This window comes from Malaclemys terrapin, chromosome 2, assembly GCF_027887155.1.
Source record: "Malaclemys terrapin pileata isolate rMalTer1 chromosome 2, rMalTer1.hap1, whole genome shotgun sequence".
Classification (NCBI taxonomy): Eukaryota; Metazoa; Chordata; order Testudines; family Emydidae; genus Malaclemys; species Malaclemys terrapin.
In genome coordinates, this window is record NC_071506.1 from 10724468 (window position 1) to 10749281 (window position 24814).

The window sequence follows — 24814 nt, forward strand, 5'->3', positions numbered from 1 at the left end:
TGTAGCTCCCATTGGCCATGGTTCCCGACCAATGGGAGCTGCAGAGACGGCGCTGGGGGCAGGGGCAGCGCGTAGAGCTTCCCTGGTTGCCCCTGCTCCTAGGGGCTGCAGGGACATGCTGGTTGCTTCCAGGAGCTGCACGGAGCCTATTGGACTTTTAACGGCCTGGCAACCCTAGCTTCCTCCCGCAGTGGGGCGAGCCAGCGCTTGTGACTCCAGCCCCTAAGGACTTGCCATGGGCTAGATGAAATGAAGCAGCGGGCCGTAGGTTCCCCACCCATGTTTTAAGTTATGAGTTTCATAAGTATAATTTTTGAAGGAAACAAAAGTTAAAATTAATTTCAGGGACACATTTTGATATTCCTACAATTTTTTTTCTTTTTTTGGTTTTTTTTTACATTTACTTTGATGCTGTATGGGGTTGAGTTGCTAAAATGTAATTTATAGTGTTTTCTTACTAGAGTACTCATTTTAAGCAGGGTGGATTTATTTAAATCAAAGTGATGTAAATCACCGATTTCAATCATAATTTAAATAAGCAACAAGAAACCTTGATTTAAATAATTATTTTTAACTTCTATTTTTGCATTTGCACATTTTAGTTATTCTCCTAAAGAAAGATTGATTCTCGTGGTTGATAACCATTAAAGCATGTTGATTTGCTACTAAATATAGCCTTTACATTAAATTTGGTGCTTCCTTTTGCTAACCAGGAGGATACACTATAGCTATACATTTATTTAAGCAGTTATATAGCTTAAATTTCATTTATTCACATTCTTCATTTTTTCATTTTTAGTATGTTAGAAAATGAAGAACACCACATTTCTTATTTACTAAAAAAAATTTTTTTTTTTTACTGGTGATATGTCCAACTATATTTAGATGGAAATTCAGCAAAAAGGCACAAAACCGCATTTTAATTTTTTTATTAAATAATACTACCTTAATATGTTTAATATCTAAAAGAAAACATTTATCACAACTTATGTTTCATTTAAAGCTAACTGATTTATTAAACAAGCAAGTATTATCTGTAGTTAGTGAATTGAACTGATTTTGTGGTTGCCATGTCTTTCAAGATTTTAGAATTAGTAGATCTCATCCTCTCTCACTTTTGATTCAGAGACTGAAAGAGGAAAACAAGCTTTCCTAGCTTTTCAACTCCCAGTTGGTTTCTTAACTTTGAATTAAGTCATTGAACTGAACTAAAATAAGTTGAAAAACTGAAATGAAGAAAGTATTATCTCTGCTGAACCAAGTTTTAGGGATGTAACCATTTGTTCAAATGTTGTTATTGCATCCTATGTAGCTTCATCGCTTTGGAAAAGTAAGTCCTGCTGGTAGGTTTTCTAGTGGCAGGTTTGTTGAGTTTTGAGGAGCCCCAGTGAAATGAACAGGTTTCAGGGATGAAGGGATCCCCAGTGTTTTCTCAATTTACCAATATGGATCTTTGATCATAACTTGCTTTCAATGTTCTGTACCATGAATCATAGTATTAATGCATCATTGTGATCCAGATTACTCTTACTGAAGCAATATATAATACCTTTTTCTTTGGTTTGGTAAAGGTCTGTGAAATGATCTGCGGGAGACATTCCCACAAAATTGTTGTATTAACAATTCTTTTCTTTTCTTTCTTTTTTTCCCCACGTCAGTATGGCTATTCAGGTTGACAAGTTTAATTTCGAGAGTTTCCCAGATTCCCCTGGTGAAAGGATACAGTTTGCAAACCCAAAGCAACTGGAAGAAGAGAGACAGCAGGCAAAAGGTCTGGAGATCAACAGCAAGTTAGATGTTTGCTGGAAAATTATATCCTTTAATAAATGCTTGATATATATAGCAGCCTTATGACACATTTTATTTTATAATATATATCACCATTTAATAAGGTTACTGAAAGGGAAAACAATTAAACTTAACATAATTATAGACTTCTTAATTAATTGCACTATATTTTATTTAGATTTTTCACGATGTTCAGGTCTTAATATAATGGTTGTCTTAATCTGAGTCATATGGGTATGCTGCAAATCCTGTCTATTTCCCCAATTTTGGGGGAATGCAGAAGAGCAGTGAAGGTTGGTGTTATATAAAATTATATTAGTTCTCTCCAAAAGCAAAGTCTGCAAAGTGGTAATGAAATCATAATTTAGCCTTAAAATGCCGAGAATATTTTTTAAAGTTATGCTTAGAACAATAGAAATGTAGGGCTGGAAAGGACCTTGAGAAGTCCTCAAATCCAGCCCCATGCACTCAGGCAGGACCAAGTACATCTAGACCATCCCTGATAGGTATTCATCCAACTTGCTTTTAAGATCCTCTAATGATGGGGATTGCTCCCTTGGAAGTTTTTTCCAGAACTTAATTACTGGTATAGTTCAATTTTTTTTCCTAAAATCTAACCTAAATCTCCCTACAGCAGATTAGGCCCATTACTTCTTGTCCTACCTTCAGTCGACATGGAGAACAATTATTCACTGTTCTCTTTATAACAAACCTTAACATATTTGAAGACTGATTTCAAGTACTCCCCCCCAGTCTTCTTTTCTCAAGATTAAACTTGCCCAGTTTTTCTAACCTTTCCTCATTAGTCAGGTTTTCCAAACCTTTTCTCATTTTTGTGGCTCTCCTCTGGACTATCTCCCAATTCTTTCCACATCTTTCCAAAAACGTGGCGCCTAGAACTGGACACTACTCCAGCTGAGGCCTCACCAGTGCTGTATAGAGTGGAAGAATTCCCTCCCATACAACACTCTTATTAATACGCACCAGAATAGTAGCCTTTTCACATCTACCTTACATTGTTAACTCTTATTCAATTTGTCTTCCACTATAACCTTCAGAGCCTTTTCAGCAATATTACCACCTGACCAGTTTTTCCCATTTTGCAGTTGTGCATTTGATTTTTCCTTCCTAAGTGAAGTATTTTGCACTTAACTTTAATGCATATCTCTCCCTCCCCAATCCTTTTTGGAGTGGTCTGTTTCATTATAGACTTATTTTGTGATGGTGCTTTGGCCTCTTAAGGTTCCCTAATAATATGATGATTATAATAATAATAATACATTGCACATATATAGTGCCTTTCATCCAGAGATTTCAGATGCTTTGTCATCGCTAATTATTGAAAATGCACAGAAATGTTGTGACATGGGTTTGTAATATTATATATCTCTAATGATGATGTGTAAACTGAACCACAATAAATTGAAAATGACTTGCCATAAGAAGTCAGAGACATAACCAGAAATAGATACCAAGAGTCTTTATGCAAAGTTCCATGTCTTGCTCATTAGACATTTCAAAAACAATCCTTGCTATGAAAAATTTCTGTTTAGCCAAATCTCCCATATCATATTGCTAGTAGATTCAACCTTCTGACAGTTATTAAAATATTTAAACACTTCCTGATAACATGGATGAGAGTCTTGCATGGAATTGGGTGACATGCTGTAATAATCCTAGTGCCCTCAGACTTTTTCTCCCTGTTATTGAGCAGCAATATTAATATACATATTGCATTCTTTATTTAATTGCAAAAAATATATCAAATAATTTTCTGAGTGACAGTTGTTTCACCTGTCTAGGTGAGGGGCATATGAGGGACTAATGCCCCATTTGCACCTCCTTCCCCAGCAGAACTAAAAAAACAGAGAGACTGTAGTCTGATTATTCACCTCATGAAAGAGGTGATGTGACCTGCATCTGAACCAGGCCCTGATTGTTATAGACTGGACTCTGGAGCCATCCCTCCAGCAGATTTTTACTCAAAGCACAAGTTGGGTGACAAACATCACACTTCATCTTCTCAGTCAGATTCAAAACATTCCAAACATTCCTTTACGGATTGGTCTCCTCCCAGAAAGTCTTCCTGTAAATCTCTGGTATTGGTTTGAAGCCTCACCAATCTAAATACTCAGTTGTCCCATCTGAGATGGCACTGTTGGGGCCATGAAGATTGGTGTTGTCACCTCTGCCAACTCCTCCTTCCTCTCCTAAGCCGATTCCATGTGCTTCAGCACCAATACACTTCTACTCTGCGTGCTTTCTTGCTGGCAAAAGATCTTCTTTGTCTTTTCCACCTGACTCTCCTTTGATGGAGCCCTGTGCATTGTTTACTCCATTGACACACCCAGCATGTCGACCCACTCTGTAGTTACACTGGCAACAGTGGTGCCCACGCACCGACAACACACACTAGGACCCCACTGAGAACTGCTCTTCCCTATTCTGAAGAGGTTTGTTTCTTCAGACTCTGAAAGGGAAGAACTCGTTTCTCCTTCCAGATCTTTCAGCTAACCCTACAGGTCTTCCAATACTTGATGTAAAGATCAGGATTGGGTTCCCTACAGGGAGACTCCAGCTTGGGGTGCCCCATGGATGACTCCATGTATGCCATACCCCCCATAGCCTTATTGGTCTTGGGCTGACCACAGAGACTCTAGACCTCTGTCTCATTCACTTTCTAGGAGGAAGTCTCCACCTTCTTTATTGAAGGAGTTATTTTCTCAGCATCCTGCTACTATTCCTCAATTTACTGTGCTGGACCCCATGGAGGACAGAGAATTATTGAAGGAGTCATTAGACATTCCTCTCCACATTTCTTCATCATATGAAGTGGTTATTCTGGTGTCAACACCTCCCACAGAAGACTTCAGTTTTCCAGGATCTCATGAGGAGGGTGGCTACCTCTTTAGGGGTCCATGCGGAGATTGTACAGAGTGTTCATACATCCTTCTGGATATTTTACACACTCCTACTCCAGGAAGGGTTGCCCTTCCTACGAGTGAAGACTTACTAGATCTAGCAAAGACTCTCTGACAGACCCTCTCTTATATACCTTGTAAGGCTAAGAAAGTTGACTGATATCAAGTCCCTCATCAAGACTTTGGTGATTTCTTTAACCACCCAGTTCCTGATTCTACGCTGATCACAGCCACTAATAAACAGTCTCATCAATCCCAATCTAAAGCCACTCTGAAGGATAAGGAATTTAATAGCTCAGATTTATATGATTTGTAAGACTTTTTGCACTTCCACATTTGAAATAAGGGTTGCTAGTTATCAGGCTCTTTTATCTAAAAACAATTTTATTTCTCTATCATTTCTAAGTTTGCTGATAAGTTGCCAGAGCAGTATAGGGGCCAGTTTCTATCTTTGATTTCTGAGGGTCAATTTACAGCTTGTATATGTCTTCAGGCAGACATAGATGCTGCTGACGCTGCCTCACCACTGCAGTCTTTGTGAACCATTCGTCCTGGCTGCAAGTTACTGGCATTCCAAAGAAGCTGCAGAGTACAATAGAAGATTGATCTTTTGAGGCGTCTAAGTTGTTTTCTGCCAAAACAGTCGATGCTGTGTGCGCACTGAAAGATTCTCTCATGCACTAGGAATTTACACTCCAGCTATGAAAACTGTTTAGCCCATAATCTTATTCCACACCCTCTTTCTATCAGAGCCCTCAGTATGCTCCTAAGAGAAGGTTAACACTCCTCCATGTCACCAGCCGTCTGGCTGTGACAGGCCCTTCTCACCAGACAACTGCATCCTCGAAGCATTTCTTTTGACTTCTCAGTCGATGGCGGCGCTTTGATTATATCTCCTTCCTTTGGATCATGCGTTTCCCTGTTTTACTATGCTTTGGAAAACATCACATTGGCCAAGTGAGTACTCAGCACAGTAAAAGAGGGATATGTTATCCAAGGTACCTCCTTCCCATTCCCCATCCCTTTTCAGGGATCCTTCTCATGAGAATTATGCTTTCTTCTAGAATGAGAAGCTACAGAAGAAAATCCTTACCAGCATAAAGAAGAACAGGAGTACTTGTGGCACCTTAGAGACTAACAAATTTATTAGAGCATAAGCTTTCGTGGACTACAGCCCACTTCTGGTAGTCCACGAAAGCTTATGCTCTAATAAATTTGTTAGTCTCTAAGGTGCCACAAGTACTCCTGTTCTTCTTTTTGCGGATACAGACTAACACGGCTGTTACTCTGAAACTTACCAGCATAGAGGCTTCTATTCCCAGTACTTACTGGTCCCAAAGAAATCTGGTGGCCTCCACCCCATTCTAGATCTACAAAAGCTGAACTATTTTATCAAGAAAATCAAGTTTAGAATGGTTATCCTCTCTTCTGTTATCCCTTCCTGGAGATTGGTATGCTGACCTCGATTTACAAGACTCATGCTTACACATAGCAATGAATCTTTGCTTCATGATCGATCTTCAGTTTATGGTGGGCACCAACCAGTACCAATACATGGTGCTTCTGTTCAGTTTATCAGTCCCAAGGATCTGGGCATTCAAATTTTTCCTTACCTGGACAATAGTCTAGTTCATGCACCATCAAGCAACCAGGTCCAACACATCATCCTAGTCATCAGACTTTTTCTCCCATCTAGGCCTAAAATTATATTTGGACAAGTCATCATTATAACTGATTCAGCACATAAATTTCACTAGGAGCAGACCTCAATACCAGGACAGCCATAGCTTATCTTCCAAAGGAGAGGTATAAGTCTGTGGCCTTCATTTCTGAAAGCCACAAGTCCAACACAATGACAACCATGCATGCCTGCTTCAGCTCCTGGACCACGTGTATGTAACTCTGCATGCCAGATTTCACCTTCACTACCTGCAGGCTTGTTCCACTCAGTATACAGTAGAACCTCAGAGTTACAAATACCTCCAGAATGGAGGCTGTTCATAACTCTGGAATGTTCGTCATGCTGAACAAAACAATATGGTTTTTCTTTCAAAAGTTTACAACTGAACATTGACTTAATATAGCTTTGAAATTTTACCATGCAGAAGAAGAATGCGAAGTAAAGGCTTGGTGGGGTGGAGACTTGGGTGCTGGCAGCTTGGTGGGAGTGTTCCAGGTGCGGAGGTATGAGGGTTGGTAGGGGGGCAGGGATCTGTGTGTGTGTGTGTGTGGTGGGGGGGGGCTGCAGATACATAGGGGTTGGGTGGACGGAGGGGCAGCTCCCTGTACAGTGACCCCTCCCTGTGTGACTGAGGAGTGACTAGAGAGTCCATCCTGGACCTAAGAAACCTTTCTTAACAACACTTTTGTCAAAACTGGTAAATTACCACAAAAAGGTTTCAGTTCAAAAATTGTTGTCAAAAAATTTCCAACAAGCGCTTCTACTAGTCCTTCACACATCACCAGTGGTGAACCCCCGCAATTTGGAAAACACTACCGTAAAGCTTACCTTTTCCCCTACGCCCCACGGCATTCCTTAGATGTAGTTCAACCCAATAAAAATGTATTTGTGCTGGACTCAGGATTTTTCTAAATCAGACTCCCTGTTTTGCACTGTACAAGATGGCCCCCACCCCCAAAAAAAAAGGATTGGAAGGGAGAGGCTTTCTGTTCAGTCAAAGCAAAATAGTTGTGCATCTGCATTAAATAAATCAGTATATTACAGGGACATCCTGGACTTTTGTGTGTGGGGAGCTCATTTATGTCATCACTTCATAGCCCAAAAGAGTCTGTTGCTGTTGACATGATCTGTCAGGCTGTAACCTGTTGGTCAGTCCACAATATTATGTGTCTTTTTGGAACGGATATCAGAGAACTCTGCCTTTTGGGTGTGGTGTCCATGGAGCTGAGGGGTCAAGATAAGAGAACTAGCGGGGAGGCTATCTCAGAAAATGTATCTGAGGTATTACTAGATACAGCCCAGTTTCCGTGCTGGTGGGCTCTATACAGAAGGAGATTTTTTCATCTTACCTTACCTAACTCCTCGGTGGACTAAATTCAGATTAATTTCCTGAGGTATTCCATTAACCATACTTTATGTACTTGGATGTGTGTATGAGAGAGATTTGTACATTAGGGAACAATATATGAACAATTTTTCTTGAAGTAATCAAACCTACTCTACAGCTAAAGGGAAAAAAATACCTGGAGCTTCTATGCAATGTTCAGTTTCCTAGAAATGAATGTTGTATTTTTCTATGAGCATATGCAATAAAGGACAGGTAATAAAAGGAGTCATTATAGCTAGACATTACACAGGATCCATCATAATGGGCATTAATGGCACAGGTAAAGCTCTTAATTAATGTTGCCTTATGTCAAACATTTTTACATTTAAAAAATGTAGTTTTGAGTGTATTGCATATGCCATAATTAAAAAGATGAATTTAGTTCTTCATATAATTTTTTTAAACAAGCCACCATCTGGGTTGTTTAGAGATTATATTTCTTGAATAACAATATTGTGGTGATAATTGGTTAATATTTTGTGATGTTGTGACACGCCATAAAACCAAAAGGTTACATTTTGTCATTAGAGATGTGTGCAAATCACATTGGCTTCAGTAAAAAGTCAGTGAGAGTTGCAAACATCGGAGGGCAGAATTTGTCCTACAGGAGAGAAAGTATTAAATTACCTAATCCACCATGGTCCACATGCTAGTTGACCCCCTCAAATAATTCTAGTAGACTGTTGAGGCATGATTTCCCTTTACAAGAACCATGTTTTACTCTTCCCCAACACATAGAGTTCATCTATGTATCTGCTAATTCTGTTATTTACTATACTTTCAACCAATTTGCCTGGTACTCCAGTTAGGTTTACCAGTCTGTAATTGCCAGAATCACCTCTGGTGCCTTTTTGAAATATTGGCATCACATTAGACATTTTCCAGTTATCTCGTATAGAAGCTGATTTAAATGATAGGTTACATACCACAATTAGTAGTACTGCAATTTCACTTTTGAGTTCCTTCAGAACTCTCCTGGGTGAATGCCATGTGGTCCTGGTGACTTCTTATTGTTTAATTTATCAATTTATTCCAAAAACCTCCTTTAATGACACCTCAATCTGGGACAGTTCCTCAGATTTGTCACCTAAAAAGAATGTCTCACGTTTGGGAATCTCAAACACGTCCTTAGCCATGAAGACCAATGCAAAGAATTAATTTAGTTTCTCTGCAATGGCCTTATCGTCCTCGAGTGCTTCTTTAGCATCTCAATCATCTAGTGGCCCCACTGGTTGTTTAGCAGGTTTCCTGTTTCGGGTGTACTTTAAAAAAAAAAAAAATTGCTTCTTGAGTCTTTGGCTAGCTGTTCTTCAAATTCACTTTTGGCACTGTACCTTTTAATTTCTGTTTAACTAACTTCCTCATTTTTGTGTAGTTCCCCTTTCTGAAATTAAATGTTATCGTGGTGGACTGCTTTGGTGTTTCCACCCCCACAGGAATGTTAAATTTGATTAAGTTATGATTACAGTAACTCCTCACTTAACGTTGTAGTTATGTTCCTGAAAAATGTGACTATAAGTGAAATGATGTTAAGCAAATCCAATTTCTCCAGTAGAATTAATGTAAGTTGGGGGGTGGGGGGTGCGTGCGTTCCAAGGAAATTTTTTTTTGCCAGACAAAAGGCATTATATACATTTTAAACAAGCAATTTAATACAGGTATAAGTTTTAAACAATTTTAAAGAAACAATTTAATACTACAGTCGTCATTGCTGAGTATGAAGCAATGGGAACATCATTGCTGGGTAGGAAGCAATGGGAGGTGCCCCAGCCTTACCCCACACAGGCACAGCCCACTGGCACTGCAGACAATGAGGCAGGCAAGGAGGCTGAAGGTGCCATAGGCTAGAAGAAGCACATTGCGCAGCAGCAGCGGCAGCTTCCCCTACTGTGCAAGCACCAGGGGCGGGGGGATCAACCCTCGGCCTGCCTACTCCACCCTTTCCCCCAGACCCTCACCCTTAGCCTGCCTCTTCTCCCCCTTTACTCCGCACGACGCATCCTCGCTCCTCTCCCCTCCCTCCCCTGCCTCCTGCCTGTGGCAATCAGCTGGTTTGCGGCATTCAGGAGGCAGGGGAGGGAGGGGGAGCCTGTGCACCAAGTCCTAGCTCCTCCCCCCTGCCTCCTGAACGCCGCAAACCAGCTGATTGCCATGGGCAGGAGAAGCAGGGGAAGGCGCTGATCCGCAGGGTCCTCCTGCGGGCGGGAGGCACTGGTGGGGGGAATAGGGGAGCTGATGGGGGGCTGCCAGCTGTGGACAAAGGCAGCCAAACGATGTTATAGCGGAGCGTTGCACAACTTTAAATGAGCATGTTCTGTAATGGAGCAGGGGGACGTAAGATCGAAACGACATTAAGTGGGGAGTTACTGTACTATTACCAAGTGGTTCATGTATATTCACCTCTTGGAGCAGATTCTGTGCTCCATTTAGAATTAAATCAAGAATTGCCTCTCCTCTTGTGGTTTCCAGGACTAGCTTCCCGAAGAAGCAGTCATTGAAGGTGTCAAGAAACTTTGTCTGCATCCCATCCTGAGATGACATATACCCAGTCAAGATGGGGATAGTTGAAATTCCCCATTATTATTGAGTGTTTCATTTTTATAGCCTCTCTAATCTCCCTGAGCATTTCACAGTCACTATCACCCATCTGGTCAGGTGGTTGGTTGTATATCCCTACTTATTATTCAAGCATGGGATTACTATCCATGGAGATTCTATGGTACAGTTTGATTCATTTAAAATTTTTACTTCATTTGACTCTGTTTTCTTTCATGTATAGTGCCACTCCTCCACTAGCATAACCTGTTCTGTCCTCCTGATATATTTTGTACCCCGGTATTACTGTGTCCCATTGATTATCTTCATTCCACCAAGTTTCTGTGATGACTATTATATCAATATCCTCATTTAATATGAGGCGTGCAAGTTCACCAATCTTAGTATTTAGACTTCTACCATTTGTATATAAACACTTCAAAAATGTCACTTTTCAGCTGTCTGCCATTATGTGATGTAATTGAATAGGTCTCTTTTTCATTCAACTGTTTCTCATCAGACCCTACCCGTATTTTATCATCTTTCAGCCTCTCCTCCTTACCTAGGATATAGAGAATCTCCATTAATAGAACCTCCCCTAAGGGATGTCTGTCTGAACCACATGCTCCTCTGCACCTGTCGACTTCCCCGCAGTCCTTAGTTTAAAAACTGCTCTACGACCTTTTTAATTTTACATGCCAGCAACCTGGTTCCATTTTGGTTTAAGTAGAGCCCATCCTTTCTGTATAGGCTCCTCTTTTCCCAAAAGGTTTCCCAGTTTCTAATAAATCTAACCCCCTCCTCTATAAGCCCCAGTGCACATTGCTTTCCAGAATATTCCAGAGTCTGAGTGAGCCTTGTTCCCTTAAGTGAGAATGTATAGAACCTCATCTTGAACGGTTCTAGTCACAGATAAGTAACCTTCATTTTTGAATAACTTTACGCCATTCTAAGTGTTTTTATGGGACACAGAATGATTCTGGGGATTGGTAATAGGATATATTGGCACTCATACTAAATTGTTTTTTTTTCTTTTAGAAATACCTTAGTTTTTCATTTCCACTATTACCAGTCAGTTCAGATCTGTCACAGATAAATAGTCACAATACATAAAGTGGTACTTTCTGATAATGGTCTGGTTTTCTATAAAAATATTGTCAATTTCAGAGTAATTATCAGCCACAAACCTACCACCACAATAGACACATTTATTTACAACCTCAAACTACAGATATATGTTAAATTACAGTGACAGAGGCTGGTTTTTGATTTTTTTTTTCCTGCATGGTTATTTACAGAAATACCAATTTAAATAGGTACATCTTGCATCAATTTTCTACAGTTCCTAGCTTCTGTTTTGTATTCATTACTAATCAACTTGCCTTTTTTCCATTTGTTACGTTTTAAATTTTTTATAACTGCTTTCACTTTTATAATATCTTTCTCCTCAGTCTAGACCCATAGCAGCACCCAGGAGGTGAAGATTGTTCCTTGGAGATCTGTTCTCTAAGCTGTCCTGTTTTTTCTTCCAGTTTGTCTAGTCTAAGCTTTCAGGAGGCAGTTTCTTCTTTAATTTCACTGGTTTTATTGGCAGTTCTTTGTAACTCATTTTCCAAGTGAGCCATTTGGGATTTTACATCACATACATCTGTAGGGAGGCCACAAATATCTTTGGAGGTTGAATACGCTCAGTCTGTGAGGAATTCTTTCAATGCCACGATATCCTGGGCTATGTTCTGCTGTGCCCTTGTGGTCCCCCCCTTCAGCTGCTTAGGTGATTCCGACTTAGGTCTTTTGTTGCTTCTCATTGTTTCATTGGAATCCACATTCAACAGTTTGAAGTTCATCCAGGGGACTAATTTAAATGTTTATGACAGAAACTTAATTGCCAATTTTTTAGGACAGTAATTATTAGAGATGAATTAATATGTGGGGCACGAGGAGATGCAGGACTAGGCAGCCATCTTCCACATGGGTACCATGTGACACCCTGATGATGACATTTTTAAAGTTTTATTTTCTGGGTTAAGGTTTTTAAAAGTTTTGCTGATAAGTATGTCAATTACACATCCTTTCACTTCTATGGGACATTTAAAACAAGACTAGGCAAAGTAATAGAAAATGTTTTAAGTTATAATCTAGCATTGATAGGGCAATGGTTTTGACAGCCTAATATATCTCTTCCATCTAATTTCTATGATTCATTCCACCCTTATGTGAATCTTGATCAGTTTTAGAAATAGTTTACATTTGCATGCAGATCGTTCATCTCTTGGGGTAGCTTTGTGATTTTTAGAATGCTAAATAAATATTTATGTATAATCATGTTGTACTTTGTAATAAATCTCCTTTACTGCCCCATTTTTTTCTCAAAAAACAAGTGAGGTTTCATTGGTCCATCTGGTTGATTGAGATCAGCAAATTGAGTTCATCTTGTTTTTCAAAACCTAAACAAGTGCCTTAAGCAAGATCAAAACAGCACCATAATCAGCATTCCAAAAGTTCAAAATGCAAATGAGAAAACAGATTTATGGTAAATAGTGTTCATTAATCATTTAAAACAGTTTTTCATTAGTATAATTTCTATTTATGAAAATTCGCTAATTTATTTATGCTGAAGTAGGACTGGGATGCATTCATCCACCTGTATTTATTCATACAGAAACTGACAAGTGTGACATAAAAAACATCTTCAGCATGCCTGAGGTGAAACACTGCACAGCAGATAGAAAACAATTAAGGGATTTAAAACGGAAAACAATTTGATAAATCTATACCAAATTCCTTTTTAGCATCACATTTCAAACACAATACATTCAGTAGGTTGTGCTTTAGTTATATGGTGTCTTCGGAACAACGAGTATACATTGATAAGTTTGGTTAGACTCTAAGAGACAAATTTTTTCCTTAGGCAGTATAATTTGTTCATTCAACTGTTTTCGAGATTTTCAACATAAAAAATTATGCAATATTCGCCTCCTGTCTCTTAAGAGAGACACAAAGTAAAGTTCCACTCTGAAAAGTTACTTTTTAAAAATGGCATCCATCATAGGGTGTAGTATTCATTGCCTCTGTGGCTCTAGATCAGTTTTTTTGAGTGTACAAGTAAAAAGCTAATCTTTTAAATTGCCACACCTGCAGACTCAAATTGGAATCTAAAAGTAAAGCTTTGTTCATTCTAGCGGATGCATGCATTACACACAATAAAGATTTTGCATTTGGAACTTATTTTTAATTTTTCTGTTGAAGATGGGCAGGCCAGAAGAGGGTTCTGCTTACTCTCATCTTTGTGTGTGGTCTGCAATGCTAACAAGCTAAATACTAGTAGAAAAAATACTTTGGTGGAGAAAGTCAGCACATAGGAGACTGAACACATACAGGGAACAGGCGTGTTGCGTAAAATTACATCATTGTTGCATGGACACATTTTCAGAGTAATAATGAGTATCCCTTGTACAGTCATTTGAATGTGTACATGTCAAAACAGTTAACAAAGATGAATAAATATTAGTTTTTCCTCTTTCTAGATAGGGAAATATAGACATGCAGAGATTTAAATTACTTGTCGTAGGTCATACAGTGAGCCTGAGGTTGTAATCCAATCCTTCCTGCAATTTAATTTATTTAGAGATTTTAATCCTAAATAAGTAAACTTCTCACTCATCCACATGTTTAAATTAAATCTTACGTGAAGCCCTGTGACGGAATACTGCCCTTCTGGTCTTTAGTGCCAGTCACTTGCTGTAGGATCATCCAGGTAAGGTCAAACCCCACAAACCAGTTCTCCTAGCAGGTCTACAGAGTAGGAAATCAGAGCAGCAGGGTATCTATTACTGGAGAATTGCGAGCTCACTTAAGGTGTAATGCAATGTAGGGCTCAGTATAAAAAGGAGGAATTGCTTTCTGGAGTTCCTCTTCTCCAGTTCTATCCAAGACTCTTCAATATGGCTTCTGACTCTTGCACTCAGCGGAAACAGCTCTTGCCAAATATCTACCGACCTCTTTTTAGCGAAATCTAAGGAACCAGTACTCCATCTTCATCCACCTCGATTTGTCACCCGCCTTTGTCACAGATGACCATGCTCCTCCTCTTGAAATGGTATCTTTCCTTTCCTTCTGTGAGACTTCTTTCTTGGTTCTCCTGCTACTTTTCTAATCACTGCTTCAGTGTGTCTTTTGGAGGATCCTCTTTATATCCTCTCCGATTTCCTGGGGGGATTAAACAAGGCTCTGTCATTGGTCCTCTTCTCCTACACCCTATCTGTGGGTAATCACCTCTGCAAAAACAGATTCAATTACCAATTCGATGCTAAAATTCAGTTTTAACTTTCTACTCTGGTTCTGTCTCCATCTGTCCAAACTAAAATCTTGGCCTGTGTCTCTGACATCTTCTTGTGGATGTCTAGCTGTCAGCTCAAGCTCAGCATAGCTAAAACAGATCTCTTAATCTTCTCCGCCCAAGCCTTCCCTGCTACCTTCTTTCTTGATCACTATAGACAACACCAATATTTTACCTGTCACTCAGACCCATAACCTAAGTGTCATCTTTGACTCGGACCACTCTAGGTCTTCACATCCAGGCTACGTCTATGTCTTGTAGATGCTTTCTGCATTACGTTTTTAAGGTACAGCCTTTACTATCCATCTACACAGCTAAAACTCATGTCCAGGCTCTCATCAGCTAATGTCTTGATTACTGTATCATTCTTTATTGTGGCCAGTAAATGCAATCTTGCCCCACTTATATTCATTCAGAATACTGCTGCAAAAATAATTTTGCAAGCACCTTAATTTGACCACATCATGCCTCTTTCCATCCCTTCACTGACTCCGTGTTCTCTATTGTATCAAATATGAACTACTTGTCTTTACTTCCAAGGCCCTTCATGACCTGTCCCCATCCTTCCTAGGATGACCAGACAGCAAATGTGAAAAATCGGGATGGGGGGTAATAGGAGCCTATATAAGAAAAAGACCCCAAAATCGGGACTGGCTCTATAAAATCAGGACATCTGGTCACCCTAACTATCATCTCTCGTTTTATACTGAAAGATGATCTGCTGCCTCTGATCAGTCCACTTGTTAAATTTTCAGGCAAGCACTGTTGTGTGTTCTCACATTCTTCCCTCACAGCTGTGACAAGCTCCTTGTAAACATCTGCAGTACTAACTCATTATCCTTCTTCAAAATTCTCCTTAAAACTGTCCTTTGCTGTGAGGCCTACAAAAACATTGACAGCACTTAGGCTACTAGTGTGCGGTGACCACTGCCTATCTTGCTGACCATATTGACTCATTTTTCTCCTTTATTATACTATACATGTACAGAGAACTAGAGGAAAACAGTATCTTTTAGTCCATTACCAAATTAATTATCACTTACCGAATGAGCAATTCCATATATTTTAAACATTTCATAAATGGACAAGATATGAATATGATTAAAAAAACCCATATGTTCAGGTCAAATGTTCTCTTTACACAAATAGGATATAAACACTAGGTATAAAGTAGTCAGTGTGGGACTGTGAAAACCATGGATAGAATTACATATGCTAATGCTACATAATATAAATATTTCCAGTGTGAAATGTTTAAAGGAAACCTCCCATGTTTTTCAAGTGATGGTCCTTATGTGTATTCCACATGTTAGTGCACATTCCTGCCAGATGCCCAAGTCTGGAAGTTCTTCAAAGCAGTGTCTGTTGGCCCACCCATGCAGAGTAGCTCTCCTCAGGTTCCTAACCAAGGGTATAAGAGGCAGTACAGGTTGACATCGGTCCATTTCCTTCTTACCGTCACATGGCCTGAGTCAGAATTGTGTCCTCCTTCACTTAGTTGCTTAACCTATATAGAAAACATTTGTAAATAGTTATATTCTTAGACAAGTACTTAGTGGTTAAAAAGTTTATAGTATAGTATAGATTATTTCTTTCTCCCTGGTTGTGGAACGCCTCCCCCGGCTCCACCCTTCCTGAGAGTAGAGGGCACTCTCATGAGCACAAGAACAGATCCTTGTTGAGGACTGTCCAAAAGAAATGTTCTTCCTTCCTGAGTCTGTCCAGATTGGGTGAGTTGTCATGAACTAATGTTGGAACCTAAGAAGCCAGCTCCTATGAAGACTCCTAGATCTGAAGGCAAGATATGTAAAAAAAGATCTGCTGGTTCTGTCAATCAGTTCTGTACCAAAGCTTATGGTTAGATGCTTGCTGGTTCTGTCTACAAGTGCTGGTCTGGACCCATCATTGAAACTACCTTGTCCATCTAAAAACCATCCAGTTGCTACAGATGCACTAGATCCATTATACTTAACTGCAGGAACTCCTTGGACACCAGGGCCAGACTTGTATAACACCAGAGGATATATTCCTGAATTATCAACAGTCTCCACTTCTTTCTGGACTCCCCCTCATAAGTGTGTCCTTACTTCGGAGGATGGACTTATATCACTGTCCTGGAGCCATCTCACCTCCAACCATCCAGTAGGAGTGCCCTGGTACTGACAGCACAACCACTACCAATGGAGCAGTTCTTGGACTTGGATGAATCAGAGCAGATGGCTGTGCCAGTATTCCTTGAGAAGCTGTTGACCGCTGACAGACAATCAAGGGCTTTTGCTCGCCATTATGCCAGATACGAACCACCCAGGGACCAAAGGTACTGATTTCCTGGGCCTCCTGCAACTGTTTTGATCCCTTTTTCTGGTCTTATTGGCATCTGAGGGATTTTTATAGGTGGTGTGCGGACTCCTCTGAAGAGTTGTACTGATCCTTTCCCTCTTGCCAGCCTGTTCGGTCAATCTACGGAGAGGAAGAGGTGGAACTGGATCCACAGGTTCAAACGGGTGCCTCTTCATCATCCCTTCCTTCTGATTATATGTTTACTCCATATTCAGATAATGTTGGACAATATCACCACTGTGGTCTACATAAACAAACAGGGAGGCGCGAGATCTCATGCCCTCTGCCAGGAAGCCATCAGACTTTGGAAGAGGGATAGCTCAGTGGTTTGAGCATTGGCCTGCTAAACCCAGGGTTGTGAGTTCAATCCTTGAGGGGGCCACTTAGGGATCTGGGGCAAAATCAGTACTTGGTCCTGCTAGTGAAGGCAGGGGGCTGGACTCGATGACCTCTCAAGGTCCCTTCCAGCTCTAGGAGATGGGATATATGCAGTGTACCTTCCTGGTGTTCATAGCTCCATGAGATACAAATTAAGCAGATGCTTCTCAGTAGACCATGAGTGGGAGATTTACAATGCAGTCCCAAGTGAGATACACAGTGGGATACTCCGCTATAGGACCTCTTTGCGTCCCAAACAAACAGAAAGCTCCTTCTATATTGCTCCAGATGAGCCATGGGTTGTGACTCCCAAGGCAATGGTCTGCTGATGTCTTAGACAAATGGCTTCAGAGATGCCTTTTCTCTCATTCCCCTACTTCCTCAGGTTGTATGGAAGATACATCACAACAAAGCCAACATCCTTCTCCGCACTCCCCACCGGCCTAGACGGTTCTGGTTCACGGATCTTCTAAGTGTGTCTGCCCACCCACCAATCAGGATTCACCTGGTTTCAGATCTCCTAACCCAAGTCAGGGGGAAGACCAAGCATGGCAATCCGAACTCACTCCATCTCACTGCCTAGTTTTTGGATGGGCATTGAAAACAAAATGCTTGTGTTCAGTCCCCATTCAGGTGATCCTTAACCAGAGTAGAAAAGAATCTACTAGAATCTGATATCAAGTCAAACAGAGATGTTTTTCAGACTAAGCACAAATGCACCAACATTCTCCAGATACTGTAAGCATTTTGGTTGTTCTAGACTGTCTCCTATCTCTAAAGACTTCAAGTGTCTCTATTAGTTTGCTATGAATACACCTAGCAGTGATTAGTGCCCTCCTCTTTCCGGTGGAAGGATGCTCTGTCTTTACTCACTCAGCTACAGTACGATTCATTAAAGATCTGATCAGGAACTTCCCATCAGTGCTTAAACCTACCTCTCAATGAGACCTTAACATTGTCCGGTCCAAGCTCACTAGTCCACCTTTCAAACACATGGTGACTTCTACCATGGCCTACGTATCCATGAAGGTAGTGTTCTGAGTAGCTATCACCTCAGCTAGGAGGGTCAGCGTGCTTGGCGCCATCATGGAGGACCCACCTTATACATTGTTTCACAAAGAAAAGGTTTCTCCTCAACTACACCCCAAGAGACTTCCCTCTCTCAGTGTCCGATGTTCTACCTGCAAAGAGCCAAACCCATTAAGAAATTGAGACGTTCTAACACCATAGCAGAGAGGTTCCATGGACAAACCATATTCTCAGAGAGGATTTACAACTGGGTCTCAGATGCATCTTAGAGTGCTACAAGTTAGAAAACATTCCTTCTCCTGGGCATGTCATAGCTCACTCCATGTGAAAATAAGCTGCCTCCATCGCATCCCTATCAGATGTTCCACAACAGGACATTTGCAGAGCAGCCACTTGGAATTCAATCCACACATTTTTGACGCACTATTGCCCTAGTTCATGCCCTGGCCCACGGATGCAGCAGTGAGGTCAGCAGGTATCGCAAGTATGTTTGCTACCAGCTTCCTCGCACCTACTCCAGTCTGAACACTGCTTGCCCATCATCCGTGTGTGGAATACACATAGGGACCATCACCAGAAGAAGTAGTGGAGGTTACTTACTCTAACTGAAGGTTCTTTGATATGTTTGGTGCCTGTCTGTATTCCACTACTTGCCCTCCATCCCTCTGCTTTGGATCCTGTTGGATTTATAGTAAGAAGAGGAACTAGAAAGGCATTGACCTGCAATGCCTATTATACCCTCTGTCAGGCGCAAAAGGAGATGTACTGCACATGTGTGGGACAACAGACATTGCTTGGAAGAACTTCTGGACTTGGGCACAATAGTGTGCATGCATTCCCATGTGTGGAATTCAAATAGCTACCATACATCTCGAAGAACATCCAGTTACAGTAAGTAACCTCCACTTTTTTTAAAAATACATGTCAGGCTCATTCTATTTTATTTTAAAAACAACTAAATAGTCATTAAAAATGCACAATCTGCAACATAAAACCAATAAATCACATTAAAGATCCTGGGGATAACCCTTTCATTATAGAACAAAAGGAAATTCAGTTTCCCCTTCAGTGGGTGAGAAAAGCCATAGAATCTGAATGCATCTTTCAAGTACATTTCAGTGTATATTGATTTTTTCTAATGTTAGCATTGTTTGTTATAAATGATCAAATATGTTGTTCTTTCCTTTGTGGTAGCATCCAGAGGCACCAGGCAGTAATAAAGTTCCATTTTGTAAGGTGGCGTGCAGACACATAGGATGAAAGACCCTACCCCCAAATAATTGCTAATGTAAGGAAATCATAAATTGTACTTCTTATTCCTACAGTTACTGTGCTAAAATAAATAATTGGTCCTCACTCCATGAAACTAAACGTTAAAATTTTACTTATTTTGTTTGTAAGCTCTTTGGGGCAGGGTCTTGTTATATGTTTGTATAGTGCCTAACACAGTGGATCTGGGGCCCCGAGTGCTATTGCAATACAAATACGTGATAGTAACTGAAACACAATCTCATGGTTCTATCCTCCAGACTAACACCTACTACCCCTTGTCTTTTCTAATATTTGTGCTAGCCCAATAATTAAACTGTGACTTTTATTTAATGTATTTAAGAATTAATGTGTAATTTTAAACTGAAAAAATATATGTAAAAATGGTGAGACAAGGTGGGTGAGGTAATACCTTTTATTGGACCAACTTTTATTGATGAGCAAGACAATCTTTCAAGCTTACATAAAGCTCTGCTTCAGGTCTGGGAATCATACTCAGAGTGTCACAACACACAAAGAGCCAGCTTTCTTCAGGACACAACCAACCTTCTTCGCAAACTCTGCAGTGATGTCCAGGTGGCAGGGATGGGAGGGATGTTGGTGTTTGGAGTTAGTTTGTGGAGGAGGTCCTGGAGGAAGCTGGTCCTTTGTGTGCTGTGACACTCTAAGTACATTTCTCAGATCTGAAGGAGAACTCTGTGTAAGCTCAAAAGCTTGTCTCTGTCATCAACAGAAGCTGTTCCAATAAAAGATATTACCTCACCCACCTTGTCTCTCTAATATGCTGGGACTGACACTAAGATGGTGTCATCTTAGTCCACAAATCCACTCCCTGTGTGTATTTAGGAATTGTATCAGTGAGCTGCATTGACTGAGTTTTTCTGCTGGTTACTGCTGGGAGTTCTACAGAAGCAGCAGAGATATAAGACAGTGATTGGGATTTTATTCCTTCTTATATATCATCAATAAAAAGTTTACTGAGTGCCAGCAGGGCTGCACAGGTGTTAGAGGAAGGACAACAAAGTCACACAGATGTAACTGAGGACATAATTTGACCCCTAGAAACTTAATAGTTGGTGACACTAGATTCTTTCCTTCATATGTATCTTGACTATCCTATTCTAGCTTGACTGTAGCTCTGGCGATTATAAACATTTGTTACTTGTTAATTGCACACATTTGATGTGAAAATCATTAAGAGACAATAAGCATGGCAGCTCACAATGCCACTGTTACACAGTTGTTTTTTAGTGTAGGATGGCACATTAAATGAAGACAACTTGTAACAAAATGGTAGATGTAGCAATATTTATTTGCATTATTCTTTGTGAGTCCTGGCTGTTGATGACTTTCAGGGTTTCCAAGTGTTATCTCAAGGATAGCTGAAGCCTTGAACATCAAGACAAGGGTGATTCAAGGTAACACTCCTAAGCTGTTGGATATCCTCAGCTCCTTTGTGCTCACAAAAATTTATGCCCTCCGAATTAATATGTGTATATTGAACCCAGCAAAGGGACTGTGACACACCCTGGCCTTGCTTCTCCTGAGTTCAAAGCTAGTAGAAAAGTGCTACCAAAGCCTACATAAGGACTTTGAACATTTTTACATTCACCCAACCCTAAGACTGCTTGTGGTTTCTGCAGTCCAAGAAAAGGCCAGGCCCACCAAGGGGAATCCAAAAAAAGAAGGACCCCAAGAAACAAGACCTCTTTGGCCAAGATGCTTGCTTGTCAGCTTCTCTTCAATTTCACATCGCAAACCTGTTTGCTAAGTACGGTCTCTGAGTTTGAGAAAGAATGACCTTCCTATCAAAGCTTCTGCGGGAATGCAGGAAGAAACTGAGAGATACAATCAAAGAAGGGCAGTTGGTAACCAAAACAGTGCTATAAGTTGCAGTGGATGAGTCTGAAGTGGCTGCTTAATCCATGGCCACAGCTGCTACAAGGCACCAAGCCTCCTGCTTACAGGCATTTGGGATTCTAAAAGAAGTCAAGGCAACAATAGAGAATCTACCCTTCAAGGGCATGGACTTCAATAGCTGGAAGGATGAAGTGCTTCATTTCCTGAACAATTTGAGGGAGACACTCAGATTCTTGGTATTAACGTTTCAGTGCCTTACCAGTACCAGCTCCCTTAATGAGGGAGAGCACACTCTGATTTCCATGGTTGCCAACTGCAATGCCCTCTCAGAAAGTGACCTTTGAACTCTTGAAGACACTCATCATCTTCCTTCTCCATAAAACATCAGGCTCCATGCCAGAGGCAGCAGGTTTGATGGAGGAAGAAGGGGGTGTCAAGAACACCACCACGCTGGAGCTGATCTTCAGAAATCACCTTCACTCCTTTCCATCGAGGATGGTTGGCGATTATAGCCAAAAAATGAGTGCTGAGTATTGTCACCCATGTCTACTCTATCCAATTCCTTTCGTGTCCCCCTTCCCTGTCCCTGTTCTGAGACCCTTCTCATGAGATCCTATGACAAAAAGAAATCACCTCTATGAGTCTAGGAGCTGTGGAAGAGCTTCTGCAGGAATAAAGGAGAAGAGGCTTCTATTCCCTGTATTTCCTCATTCCAAAGAATAAAGCAGGGGGAGGGTTCATCCTAATCTGGATCTCAGGATAATGAATGGTCTCAGGTTCAGTATGATAATGCTTGCCTTCATCATTTATCCTTTCAGGCTTAAGGACTGGTTTGTCTCTCTGAGATTACAGGATGCATACTTCTGTATTGCCATTCATCCCTCCTACAGGTAGAGCCATTCAACTGCATCAAGAACCTTTACAAAATGCCTTGCCGTAGTGGTGGCATGCCTAAGGAAAATGGGCATTCACAACTGTCTGTATCTAGATAACTGGGCAATCAGAGGCAGATCATATCAGGAAAGTCTTGACAAGCCTCATCAGTGTACTCTCTCTGTTCACCCATCTGGTCCTCCTAGTGAACTATGAGAAATTGTCACTCATTCCATCACAGATGCCAGTAACCTACAGTGAGATCCTCACTGACAGATACTTGAAGAAGAAAGTATGGTTACTTACCTTACAGTAACTGTGATGTTTAAGACGGTGTTGTCGGTGTGAATCTGACAGTCTGCCCTCTGTCCCTGTTTTTCAAGTCCTCAGCTACGACAGGGTTCAAATTGCAAGGAAACCTGAGAAAGGGACAATGTCACTCTGCCCTTTTTATGTCCTCACTTTGGAGTATGCACTGCGCCCAACGGATACAGCTATTCAAAAGATTGAGCTTGTGCCTATGAGACAAGTGCATGGCTACAATGAGATTCACACTGATTACATCTTGTAGAACCACAATTATTGTAGGGTAAGACAAGTAATCATTTTTTCTGTGCCCCTGCAGAAGCTGTTTTTGGACATGCAATTTATTTGATACATCTTTACTTGAACACTGTTTAATAAGCTGCGAAATGCAAGAGGATTTATATCTGCAACCTTACTTCTCTAGAGTGCTTTGAATTCAAAGGTAGCCATTGCTTTTGTTTTTGTAAACTAATTTGTGACACTGTAGTTGCTTCAACCTATATACAGTGAAAATGAAATGATGTGAACACAAGGTTTTTTTAGTTCAATTTACTGTTCTATTAGCACTTAAAAAATATGTATTTTTCAAGCCCCTACAGCCTGATTTCCCTATACAAGGAACTTGCTGTGCAACTTCGATTTCCTGGATTATGAGCTCTCTTAAGTGAGCCCCTTTTGTAATAATGCTATAATTAAAGGAAGATGTATAATGTGGCACACCTAAACACAGCATGAACCCAGTGCTTGTAAGTAAATTCATTGATTTTATTTAATAGTGATTCGTGGTTTACATTTTATTTCAAAGGCAAAGGTAAGTAGAATTGTTTGATAGGAGGAACTCCCATTTTTTCCCTTTTTTTAACCGTTACATTACAGTTTATTTCGATTTACAACAGAGGTTTTACTTTTCTGCTTGTCCCATATTTTATACATTTGATCTGTACTCCTTCATATTTTGTCTTTCTTGAGTGTACTGGGGTATGAAGAGAAGGCATAGGAAGTTACTACTCCTTCCCCACCTAGCACTTGAATGGGAACAAGATGGTGTGAGAACCTAGTGCTTCCTTCAACACTGTAAGGAGTAGGTAGGCGATATGTCCAGAGCCATTCCACAGTGCAAAGAGGGTGTGATCAGATTGCTTTGGTGTGAGGCCAGACCTTGCCACCAGGCACATAGACTGTCAGATGTGTGGGCCTTGCATGTGATGATTAAAGGTCCAGATTACATTTTTTCCTAGCCACTTAGGTCTGACTTTCACTTTCACGCATGCTTCACCATGGCAAGGTCAGAATCTGGCACTTAATGTTTCCACTCTGAAGATATAAACTACTATAATTAATTGTCCATTATCCAACATCACAGATTAATAAGTAGATATGAAGTTTTGAATCTTTAATAAATCCTTAAGGTACAGTTTTGGTTTTCAGTAATCATAAATGTTTGTGCTACAGACTCCCTTTCTCTCTGGATCAAAGTTTTCCTTAACTCTCATTTACCCGTCTTTGAAGCGTGAAGGGGAAGCCAGTGTAGAAGGAGTTCTTAATCAACTGGTCCTAGAGCATCTACAGTTGGCTCCTCTCCAATGGGGTGAGTAATGTCAAAAAGCATTCATGATTATTTAGGATAAGTATTGATTTCTAATCTTCCGTAATATGTATTTTACAGAGACTTATTAGGTAAAATCATCAAGTAGTGTTTTGATAAGATGTACCATGTACAACATTGTTTGCATTTTCATTTATTGATTGAAAATCTATGATGCAGAAGAGGTTAGTAGGAAAGGTGGTTTTTTTCCATGAATGCTTTGCTCAGCTGGAGAAAATCTTATAATTTAGATAGCTATTATCTTTAAACTGTATTAATGTTAAATATGGTGAGAATAGTTTTATGATTCAGCTGATCAGGAATTTGTTCTTGCAAACAAAGGTCCTAATGTTTTGTACAGGATGCAACTGGTCTTTACTTTTTCCTTACATATTACAGTATGTCGTGTAAAATAAGTTCTGTGTTTATCACTGATCTGTGATAAACTTCTTTTTAAGTATATTTATTACTCTGTTCTAGAGATTTGCATTACATTAACTTTTACTGGAAGGGTGATAGTTTG

The 24814-nt window shown here is 40.3% G+C and overlaps 1 protein-coding gene across 3 annotated transcripts in view; it reads left to right on the top strand.

Annotated features, from left to right (window-relative positions):
• TRAPPC9 (trafficking protein particle complex subunit 9) overlaps positions 1 to 24814 on the top strand; it is an 831895-nt gene that overhangs the window by 424245 nt on the left and 382836 nt on the right. For all 3 annotated transcript variants that reach the window (XM_054018404.1, XM_054018403.1, XM_054018405.1), the window contains exons 20-21: positions 1659 to 1812; positions 24204 to 24294. In XM_054018404.1, the coding sequence (XP_053874379.1) occupies positions 1659 to 1812; positions 24204 to 24294 (245 nt within the window). The remainder of the gene's footprint in view (positions 1 to 1658; positions 1813 to 24203; positions 24295 to 24814) is intronic.